This window comes from Poecilia latipinna, unplaced genomic scaffold, assembly GCF_001443285.1.
Source record: "Poecilia latipinna isolate Pla-1442-1.1 unplaced genomic scaffold, P_latipinna-1.0 Scaffold2744, whole genome shotgun sequence".
In the NCBI taxonomy this organism is placed as follows: Eukaryota; Metazoa; Chordata; class Actinopteri; order Cyprinodontiformes; family Poeciliidae; genus Poecilia; species Poecilia latipinna.
In genome coordinates this window covers 27,509-38,780 of record NW_015115360.1, presented here as the reverse complement: position 1 = coordinate 38,780, position 11,272 = coordinate 27,509, and the positions used below count along the sequence as shown (strand labels likewise).

General features: G+C 45.2%; 1 protein-coding gene across 3 annotated transcripts in view; it reads left to right on the top strand.

The window, feature by feature from the left end:
* The window catches only part of arfgef3 (ARFGEF family member 3), a 47,996-nt gene that overhangs the window by 23,336 nt on the left and 13,388 nt on the right, over window positions 1–11,272 (top strand). For all 3 annotated transcript variants that reach the window (XM_015021213.1, XM_015021212.1, XM_015021214.1), the window contains exons 14-28: window positions 186–754; window positions 1,338–1,690; window positions 2,445–2,605; window positions 2,681–2,846; window positions 3,231–3,338; window positions 3,967–4,182; window positions 5,696–5,806; window positions 6,911–7,061; window positions 7,135–7,440; window positions 8,909–9,042; window positions 9,596–9,741; window positions 10,253–10,432; window positions 10,522–10,663; window positions 10,757–10,879; window positions 11,099–11,202. In XM_015021213.1, coding sequence (XP_014876699.1) covers window positions 186–754; window positions 1,338–1,690; window positions 2,445–2,605; window positions 2,681–2,846; window positions 3,231–3,338; window positions 3,967–4,182; window positions 5,696–5,806; window positions 6,911–7,061; window positions 7,135–7,440; window positions 8,909–9,042; window positions 9,596–9,741; window positions 10,253–10,432; window positions 10,522–10,663; window positions 10,757–10,879; window positions 11,099–11,202 — 2,970 coding nt within the window. The remainder of the gene's footprint in view (window positions 1–185; window positions 755–1,337; window positions 1,691–2,444; window positions 2,606–2,680; window positions 2,847–3,230; window positions 3,339–3,966; window positions 4,183–5,695; window positions 5,807–6,910; window positions 7,062–7,134; window positions 7,441–8,908; window positions 9,043–9,595; window positions 9,742–10,252; window positions 10,433–10,521; window positions 10,664–10,756; window positions 10,880–11,098; window positions 11,203–11,272) is intronic.

Genomic DNA, 11,272 nt, shown 5'->3' with positions numbered 1-11,272 from the left:
ATCACTATAGACTACATTTAAGATCATAAATAACTGTAAACGGAGGTTATTGAGGTTTTGGGAGGTCCCGGGTTCAAATCCCGTCTTGGTGACTGTTTGCATCGAGTTTTGACGTTTCTCCTCCGGCTGTGATGATTCTCTGGATGCATCAACAGCAGTAAGAGTCGCTGTGTTTCCTCCTGCAGGCTCGGTTTCTCCTCAGGCGCCTGGACGACCTGAAGGACGGGTCGGAGTCCACCCGGGAGTCCATGGAGATCAACGAGGCCGACTTCAGGTGGCAGAGACACATCCTGTCCTCAGAGCAGCCCCAGTGGGACTCCGCTGCCTCCAACATGGCCGCCGCAGGCGCCACCGAGTGCAGCCCGGACATCAGCATCAGTATCACCACGGAAACGGGACAAACCACCCTGGACTTGGAGATGGGGGACTTGGGTCAGGGACACACGCCTGAGGAGTGCGGCGAGGACGCACGCGTCCAGCTGAGCTGTCCCTTTGGAGGCCAGGAGAGAAGCCAGCGGGAGCCGATAGGAGGCGCGGCTCCGAGAGGAGAGAGGGCGGAGGGAGGAGGAGGCCGCGGCGTGGAGGCCGAGGGACAGGAGGACAAGGACAGAGGAGACAGAGGAGGCGTTCCTCCTGACGTGGTGCAGAGGAGTCACGCTCTCGTCTTCCCTGACATCACCAACTTCCTGTCAGTGGACTCCAGGACGCGGCCGCACCACGGGGCGGGGTCCAGGTACAGCGAGAGCAACTTCAGGTACGACACCCTCAACTTTAGGGCTCATTACTAGGATTTTTCAAACTCAGCAGCTCTCTTTAGCTGCTTAGCCTGACAGATATATTTAAAAATGACAGATATATTTAAAAATGACAGATATATTTAAAAATGACAGATATATTGAGGCAAATGTTTTTGTATTCTTGACGAGACAAAACAGATTTTCATGCAACTTTTCAGCAAAATAAAGGAGCTTGTTTTAAGTCAATAATCTCTTCTTACTGATGAAAAGGTACTCTTCCACTGGCAGATTATTTCACTTATGGGAAAAGTAAGTCGTTATAAGTAAAGTAATCTGAACAACTAGAATTACTGACTTAAAACAAGCTCCTATGCTGTGATGAAAAGTTATTTGTAAGTTAGTTTTGTCTGATTTCAAGTGTGTTGAGATATTTGCACTAAAACCAGACAGACATACTTAAGATCTGTGTTTCTGAACAGCTTTGTGGCTGACCAATCAGAACCCAGCTGGTTGGTGATTGGTCTTTATTGCGTTTGTTTTTCTAAGCGTATTAAAATCCAGTTCCTCACCGTTTCATTCATGACCCTGGTTGTCCTGCAGCATGGAGGAGCAGGACTTGTCTCGGACAGAGTTTGACTCGTGCGATCAGTACTCCATGGCTGCAGAGAAAGACTCGGGGCGCTCCGACGTGTCCGACATCGGGTCCGACAACGTGTCTCTGGTGGACGAGGAGCAGCAGACGCCTCGGGACTGCCCGGGCCACCGCTCCCTGCGCACCGCCGCCATGTCCCTCAAACTGCTGCGCAGCCAGGAGGCGGACCAGCAGAGCGCCAGGCTGTTCGTCCAATCGCTGGCGGCGCTGCTGCCCCGCCTCCTGGGACTGGCCTCCGCCCAGGAGGTGGACCTGTCACTGCAGAACTTCTCCTCCACGTTTTGCTCCGGGCTGCAGGCTGGTAAGCGGAGGGAAGAGGGATCAGCAGAGATTCACTGTGATGATGATGCAGTTTCAGAACAGAACAGACTTTGTTTGGGTTGTTCAGTAACAGACAGCTGTTTACTGACCAGCTGACCGAGCAGCTCTTTGTGTCTCCACTGTTTTATTCAAGCAATCAAATATTCTGGAGGATGAAGTTTTGAGAGCACAGATGAAAAAACAAACTCAGCCACTGCAGAAGTTTTCTGTTCATTTCCTTTTACCATCTGATGTTCGGCCAGAATGTTGTGATGGTCCTGAACCTGTGAAATGTTTAAATTCCTCTCATGTCCAGTTTGTAGATGAAAAACTGGATATTTGTGTCCACTTCCTCTCAGTGTGTCTCTGCTGGAGGTCTTACAGTTTTCTGTTAAATCAGTCCAAACTGCAGAGACAAACTCAGACTAAAATTCACTCCTATTTATATTATTTGGTCTGAATTTTTCCCACCAAACTGGACCTTAAGACTCTTCTTTACCTCTTAGATTTCACATGAAACTCAGTAAATGCATCAAAATAAGAGAACATCAGAAGGTTCCCATTCTCAAATAGTTTTTAAACCATTTATTCTGTATTGATAGTTTGGCTTAAATTCCTGTCTGTGTCTCGGCTGATAAAAACTTTATGATGTGAATGCTAGTCAGACTTATGAAGTTCTGCTGTTTAATGAATTTTAAAGTTTGAATGATTGGTTGGGACTCTGTAAAGCTGCTGTTGCTCTTTCCTCCGTTCAGGAGGGATTCACTCTCCAGGCTTTGAATCAGGCGACTCTCTGAAGTCTCTGATGAACGCAGACGGCCTCTACCTGGTGTCGTTCTACGCTCTGCTGCTCAACCTCAAGCTCTGCTGCTGCGACTACTACAGACGGAGAGAGCTTCCCCCTGCCCTCAGTCTGGTGAGCACAGCCACAGCCACGGCTTCTCTCCTGATGAGCACGCAGCTGATGAGCGTCTCCCTCCGTGTCCTGCAGAAGGAGTTTGTTCGGCTGATCCAGACCAGCGGAGTCCTGGTGGTTCTGTGCCAGGCCTGGATCGAGGAGCTTCACCACCAGGTGTTGGAGCGCAACCTGCTGGCTGACGCCGGGTACTGGGGCTCAGCAGAAGACCGCACGCTGCCGCTCATCACCATGCTGACAGGTCTCTATATCCTTCATGCTTCTTAAGACAGAAATCCAACTCACCAGAGAAGGAAACCCCATGCTGGCGAATCCAGAGGATCGTAAACTCAGTATGCTGTGTAGCTGCATTTGGTTTATAAATGACAATCTTTGCTAAATTTACGGATAATTTTATCCAAACAAATCATGCATCTGCACATCCTGCTGGTGTACATTATTTGATCCAACTCTCATTGTTTTCCATTTCGTTGTAACTCTGTATTTAATGGACCGAACGTTAAACTGAAGCGCTTAGAGTTTCTGGGTAAACTGTGGGGAAAATAAAACGTATGAAGTGGTTTGTTTCCAAAAGACGATTCTCTGAATGAATGTTTGATGCCAGTTTTTATTTTTGTGTTGTCAGACATCGACGGTCTGGGCAGCAGTGCTATTGGAGGTCAGATGATCCGGAGGCCGTCCAGCCAATCAGCACTCAGCTCTGAGAGGGCTGGAGGTGACACAGCGACTGCAGGTCTGTAACTCAACTCAAGGCGGACATCTTGGTTACAGTCATGCATTCATCCCCAGGGCTGATCCTCAGATCCCCTGTTGTTGGTTTTGATTTGCTTCTCATAAAGTTTTCTTGTCTTTTGAACAGTTTCAAACCTTTTGAACAAACAGCAGCATATTTCCTGCAGGATTTTCTGCTGTGGAGGAAAATGACCTTTAACCAAAATGGCAGCGTTGGCACTGAAGGCTGGATGATAAACAAAACCAATGGGTCATAAATAATTAGCTCTGAGATCAATTTCTTTATAAATAAATCTTGCTTACTTCATATGTGTTGATATGTAATAGTGAAGTAATGTCTACACGTTGCATTAGATATTCTAGGGTTTATGTCTGTGACATATCGGCAAAAAACATCCAATGAAATGCAGTTTATATTTACTTACTTTAAATTATGTGTCAAAATTTACAATTTGGACACTGAAAATACAGAAACTTCCATAAAATAAAAAATAAAAAGTTTATTTCCACAGAAACCTCGTTAACCATGGGTCACGCCTCATGACATCATGGTTTTTCTTCTCTTCAGGACCAGAACCCAGCTTGTGATGCTAGCTGCAGGTTTCTCTCCCTCCTCTCTTTTTAATCAGGTGCCGTTTTCTCCCGCTTCATCCTCACCGGCGTGTGGAAGAACCTGATTGATGTGCTGTCCACGCCTCTGACGGGCCGCATGGCGGGCAGCTCCAAGGGCCTGGCCTTCATCCTGGGGGCCGAGGGGCTGAAGGAGCAGAGCCAGAGGGAGAGAGACACCATCTGTCTGAGTCTGGACGGCCTGCGGAAAGCTGCCGCGCTCAGCTGCGCGCTTGGTGGGTGAAACCTTTGACCTGTGTCTGCCCTTTCTGCAGAAACAGGCATAGATTAATAAATCAAGTTTAAAGACAACCAGGCAGAGTGGAGAGCGGTCAGGACGTTCCTGGACAGCTCTGTCAGGAAAACGTAGCCGGGCTGAGATTTATGTCTGGATACCACAAGGTCACCGAGGAGCACAGCGTTGGTCCTGAAGGCAAGATGGATGGCTCTGTGATGAGAGTGAAGAAGGGCTTGATGTGCTGCTGGGTGTTGGGCCTGCAGCAGAGTTTCAGACTCTTTGTCATTGTTTGGTTCCTCAAACTGGACTTTGTTGCTCCAGCGCTGGCAGAACGTAGGATTCTTTAAAAGTCAAGCAATGATTTCAGCTGATTTAGAGTCAGAAACAGCAGCAATAATATCTAAACATCAAGTTTTCATACCAGTTTAGTTGTGGAGGATCCCAGGTTCCAGTAGTCAGAGTAAACCCAGAACTGGTCACCAGTTCATCACAAGGCAACAGGGGAAAATTATTATCATCTGAATAGAATTTATTTATTTATTTTTAACAGGAAAATATTAAAAGAAATTGATCCTGTCTCAGTTTAATTGCTGTTTTACAACAGCTTCCTGTTCTGCAGAACATAAAACACAGAAATACCAGTAGATACAACTTTGTGGTAATAAAATATTTATGACACTATGAAGAGGATGGGTCTGAAAACGGACCCCTGGGGAACGCCGTCAGGACTGAGTGAGTTTGTGTTGTTGCATTAGAAACCTGCTCCATCCTGCCGGTGAAGGCTGATCTGAACAGGAAGTGATGTCGCCTCTGCTGTGGCTGTTCTGCAGTTTGGAGAATCATCCCCATCTAAAGTTTAAAGGTTTCACTAAAGGCCCAAAATTATTGTGTTCAGGTTGGAAATAAATTCATTTTATAAGATTCAGAGAAAGGTTTTGCTGTGGTCATAACATCTCGAAGACATTTTACTATTTTTTTCTTCATGAATTATTTTAAAACCCCAAATTATTCTACAGGAGGTTGGAAACTAAATAATGTTTTCTTTTCCTTCTGCAACCATTTTTCCAATATATTGAATGGATTTCTATTAACAACAGGGAGAGGCAGCTGCTAAATGGATTTAATATTCACACAGATTGTTGTTTTCCTTCCCAGGAGAAAACCTCTGAAGTTAGCTTAGTGTTGCTGGCCTAGTTAAAATGGTTTCTCAGGTTAAAATGTTTGATATTTTTGGTTTCTTCCTGTCAGTGATGGAATATTTCACATTACATTCACCAAGAACGGTGAATAATAACCAGAACCTGTTAGTTATCATTGAGGAATCCAGGCTGTGATTATCATCACAGAAAGATGAATGAATATGAACACACGGTGTCAAACCACAGCCGGGTTTCAGTTTCATTTCTGATCTCTGGTTCTGCACCAGTGGAACAAATGATTTTAGAAAACAAACTTCCTCTTTTGATATGAACTGAAGCTGATCGTGTTTGTTGGCCGTTTTCCTCTTTCAGGCGTTGCTGCTAACTGTGCATCAGCTTTAGCCCAGATGGCTGCAGCCTCCTGTGTGCAGGAGGAGAAGGAGGAGAAGGAGGTGGCAGAGATGGGAGACGCCATCACACAAGGTACGACAGCGCCATCTGGAGGTCAAAGGTGCACGGATCGTTTTTATTAAAGCAACTTCACACAAAAATCCACGGCTTGAAAACCGAAAGAGGAAAATGAAACGCCTTTAATGTAAACTCATATTGCATAAATATCAGCGTGAGACGCTAATCTTAATCTGTGGTCATGACTCGGAATGGCTCAGTAAGAAATGGATCTTTACTGACATCTAGTGGCCAATTTGGAAAACACAGCTGGAAATTTCAGCTAATGATTTGTAAAAACATTCAACATCATTTTCCAACTGACTTGACAAATATGTTGAACGATTAAATCATGCAGGGCTGCAGCTCAGTTTTCAGTTTAACTATCATGTAAAGGGAATCATGTTCATTTAATGTGTTAATTTACTAGAAAATCAGTAAAACATGGCAAAGTGTGGAACATTAATTAGTCCCTGTTATAAAGAATATAATCTGTCTGTGAAGGCCTAAATAGAAAACAGCTGAGTTATGTTTAACCGCCAACTGGTAGAGAAACATTTTAAATATGCATAAACATTATCATGGGATGTTTCATAAATCTGCAGAAAGAATCACTGATGATTTTTCCACAGATTAAAATGCAGTTTTGAGGGGAGAAAAGAGAAAACATGTTTACCAGCAGAAAAACCATTTGATTCAAACACCTGTTCACAGTTTTTACACAATCACAGTTTATGTTTTAAACAATAATGAATAAAAAATAAACTTAATGGGTATGAATTATTTTATTCACATATTCATTTGAAGTTTAGCAGCCATTTGGTCTCTTAGTGTTCATGATCAGGAATGTGGATGAATAAAAAATGGCTGCAATCTGCAGTAGATCTAAGTTAAAAAAACGTAATTTTCTGTCATTACATTAAAACCCCCCACATAATATAAAAATGAAATAAAAATAACTGTACAGACTTGAACAAACTTTAAAGGTGGAATGTCTTTGAGGATCTGATTCCTAAAACAGATAAAATGAGTCATTTTGAATCCGTTTTAAAACCTTCCTTCCTGTCTGGAGGTGAGCTGAGCTCAGCTCTACGTCCTGCATGCCTTCGCTCATCTCTGCCGTCTTGTTGCTGTTGGCAGTGAAGCAGCGCGTCGAGCAGCGGCTGGAGCAGATGGGCCGTCCTCAGGGAGTCCGCCTCCACACGGCTCATGTGCTGTGCATGGACGCCATCCTGAACGTGGGCTTAGAGATGGGCAGCCACAACCACGACTGCTGGCCACACGTCTTCAGGTACAGACACATGAGCCTCACCCTGCTGCAGCCGTGAATCATAAAAACTCACTGCGGTCCGGCTCTGTCTCAGGGTGACGGAGTACATCAGCTCTCTGGAGCACACCCACTTCAGCGACGGCTCCCTGCAGCCGTCCTCCCTGACCACCATCACCCAGCAGGCGGCCGGCGTGGACCTGGGTCTGGAGCTGAGCTGCGAGCCGAGCCCCGAGGCGGCCGAGCTGAGCCTGAGCCAGCCGGTCATCCAGCCGCTGTCCATCCAGGAGCTGCTGAAGGAGAGCAGCAGAGGGGGGCGGGGCCTGGACCTGAGGAGCGGCAGCCTGATGACGGGGACCGGCGCCGCCAAGGCCGTCTGCACGCTGTCCACGCAGGCGGACAGGTGGGACCTCGCTCTGCAGAGGCTGGGATGTTTGGACCATGTGATGCTTTACTGGGTTCAGTTTAAACACATTAGTGTGTTTTATAGGTTTATAAACGTATTCATGAGGGTCAAAGAGTCGCATCAGGCGTCCACCAGGAGGTGCTGTGCTGAAATGCACCCAGCAGGTGGCAGTAGAGTGAATCCTGCTTGGTTCTGTGTGTCAGTGTTTTTATGTGTATAAGTTATCATAATGCAGATAAATTCATAAAATGAGGTCAGTTTGTTTAACAGTCGGGGAGTTTTCTGAGAAACAGTCAAGATTTCAGCTGACGTCCTTCAGTCACGTGTACAAAACATTCAACTCATATGAATGAGCATGCAACACACACACACACACACACACACACACACACACACACACACACACACACAGTGAAGTGAAGCTGCCTTTGTGTGTGTTCTGCTCAGACCAAGGATCATCTCTTATGTAAGCACTTATCCGAGCTGCTTTTGCAGGGAATAAAGAATTTTCTCTCTGATCCTCTTCAGCAGCAGATGGACTGAACACATTTCTGATGTGAAAGTTTCACCTAACAATAGTAAACAGAGCAAAAGGCTGGTCTGTTTAGCAGCTGGACCCGTTTCTCTGCATCTTCATCTGTGAATCCTCAGTTTAGCAGCTCTTTATGCAGTTGGTCAGTAATTATCTGGAAATGTTTAATACAAGTTAGATGTTCATATTTAAACGTCTTTCTGCCATTAAATAGAAAACAAATGAAGCCATTTTTCATAAATAAGTAGTTTATGTTATAGTTTTCCTTTAAAGTTATTCCAAACAGTTTCTATCTTTTAGTTTCTATAAATTGCTGCTTTAAAGCTCCAACATCAACACAGTTTATTGAGTCCAATTCTAACATACTTTATTAATCTCAGAAGAATAAAATTATTATACAAGGTTTTTCAACTAGTTGCTACAGATGCAGAAGGATCTCCTGTAGAGGTCAGTGTTACAGTGGTTCTTAAGCAGCCTCTGACTGAAGCCACTGTCTTGTTGTATGAGAGTCTGATGAAGAGGATGATGAGGGTTATCTGTATCTTTTCACACCATAACCTCCAGAGGTTTCAGGACAGAATCAACTTTCTTTATCGACTTTTTGAGCCTCTTTGACATTCATGAGTTTCATTTTAAAGAACTTGATTAGTTCTGCCATGAAGAGCTGTCAAATATCAGCCAGAGTTCTGTGGTAGAGGTGCAGCTGTAGGCAATTAGGTTATGCTTAGTGGTGTATGTATATATTTAGTAAACTCAAACCTGCTTGTGCAGCAGAAACATTAAACCCTGAGATTAGAAAACTTCTACTAAATTATTAAAAACTTGAATTAATGGCATTTATGTCCTTCAGTGAAGAGAACCTTCAGATCTTCCTATTGTCCTTGTGATGGTAATGAGTGTGTGTGTGTGTGTGTGTGTGTGTGTGTGTTTCAGGCTGTTTGAGGAAGCAGCTACGAAGCTGAACCTGGTGGGTCTGGTCGGCTTCCTGCAGCAGCTCAGGAAAGCCTCTCAGTCTCAGCTCTTCAACTCGGCCACAGAGACCGGAGATTACTCTCTGGTGATGCCAGGTAGGAAACACAACCTGCAAATGTTCACACACGTTTCTGTCACTGCAGGGAAAATAGTCAGCAAGGAAACATGGAGAGTAAAAGTATGTGTTGACAGAGAGCCAGGGAAGAAAATCACCAGCACCGACCTTAGAGACGAAGCCGTTACTGTCAGGGAAGGTCAGAAGGTCATTTCAGATTATTTCTAAGAGGAAAATATTTCAGAGCTTCCAGTCTGAGTTCATGTTCCTGCAGATTCAACCAAGTCAGAGAAATGACTTAAACCTCTGAGCCTTCCTCCAGAGACTCCACAGGTTTTAATGGACTAAAAGTTCAAAACACAACAATCAGAAAAAAAACTGAACAAATGTGGCAGAAGGAGAAAGTTTGGAAACATGAATTAGGTTTGATGAACGGACAGATTTCATGAAACCAAAGAGGAGATTAACTGTTATTTCTCAAATTAATGTTAATATCCCAGATAATGATCGATGTAAAGAATAAGTAATCGTCTTCAAACACAGACTGTCTTGTTGCCGTGGAAACCTTGATGATTTTCTCTGGTTGTGTTCAGGAGTCGCCAAGTCGACGTCGGAGCGCCGCAGCGCTTTGCATCTCTTCCGTCTCGGAGAGGCCATGCTGAGGATCGTCAGGAACAAGAACCGGCCCCTGCTGCACATGATGAGGGCCTGGAGCGTGGTGGCGCCCCACCTGGTGGAGGTAGGGAACTGCAGCAGGGAGGATGGTCTTCTGAAAAATTTCTTTCTGCTCCGATTGTCTCGTTTCTCCTCAATCAGTCGGTTAATTACACTGCAAAATCTTAAAATCTTACCAAGTATTTTTGGTCAAGATTCTACTGCAAATATCTTAGAACACTTGGAATAAGACAAAACTAACTTACAAGTAACTTTTCAGCAAGATATAGGAGCTTGTTTTAAGTCAATACTTCCTTAATTTTTCTGAAAAACTTATTTCACTTATAACAAGACATTATTTCACATATGAGTGAAATAATCTGTCAATGGAACTAGAATGTTTTCATCAATATTAAGGACTTATTGACTTAAAATAATCTCCTATCTTGCTGAAAAGTTACGTATAAATTAGTTTTGTCTTATTTCAAGTGTACTAAGATATTAGCACTACAAAATACTTTCTAAGATTTTGTGTTTCTGTGGTGATTGGTTCATGATTTATTTTATTCTGGGGGATAAAAATGTTTCGTTTCCAGGCTGCTTGTCACAAAGAGCGCCACGTTTCCCAGAAGGCCGTTTCCTTCATCCACGACGTTCTGACCGAGGTTCTGTCAAGCTGGGCCGAGCTTCCTCACTTCCACTTCAATGAGGCGTTGTTCAGGCCGTTTGAGCACATCATGCAGCTGGAGCTGTGCGACGAGGACGTCCAGGACCAGGTGAGGTCCGGTCCGGTCCGGTCCGGTCTGGTCGGCTGCAGCACAGGGAAGGTTCCAGCCACATGCTCCAACCCGGCTGTCTCCCCCAGGTGGTGACGTCCATCGGGGAGCTGGTGGAGATGTGTTCGCCTCAGATCCTGTCCGGGTGGAGGCCGCTGTTCAGCGCCCTGAGGACCGTCCACAGCAGCAGGGCGGAGACCAAAGACTACCTGCTGGGAGAATACTCCATGGGTAAACTGGCAGACTGGTGACAGACGCTGGTTATCACGGATACTTTAACAGTTCACATTATTTCCTCCTGTTCCTTCCTCTCGCTCCATGCAGGGAAGTCCCAGGCTCCCGTGTTCGACGTCTTCGAAGCTTTCATCAACACAGACAACATCCAGGTGTTCGCCAACGCTGCCACAGACTACATCATGTGTCTGCTGAAGTTCGTCAAAGGCCTGGGTGGGTCTGGGTTTTTTAATCTGCTCACATTTCCAGACCTGCAGGATTTATTCCTTCTGGTATCAGAATCCTGCGTTTGCCTGTTTCATGTCTTTATTCAGAGCAGCTGGGATTAACATTTCTCAGAACTGTCATTTCATTTTGACCTTTAGATGTAACTGTTGTATTTGTGCAGCACTTTTTGCTCCTAATTCCAGTTTTCTGTCTGTTTGTGAGCAGGAGAGGTGGACTATAAGGAGATCGGAGACTCTGTTCATGTGTCCGGGTTGAGCTCCACTGTGCTCTGCGTTCCGGCTCTCGACTACCTGCACAAATGTTCCCAGGTAGGACCACGCCTGGCGCGGCTCGCCTGCGTCGCAGCGGCTCGCCTGCACCTGCCACGGCTCGCCTGCG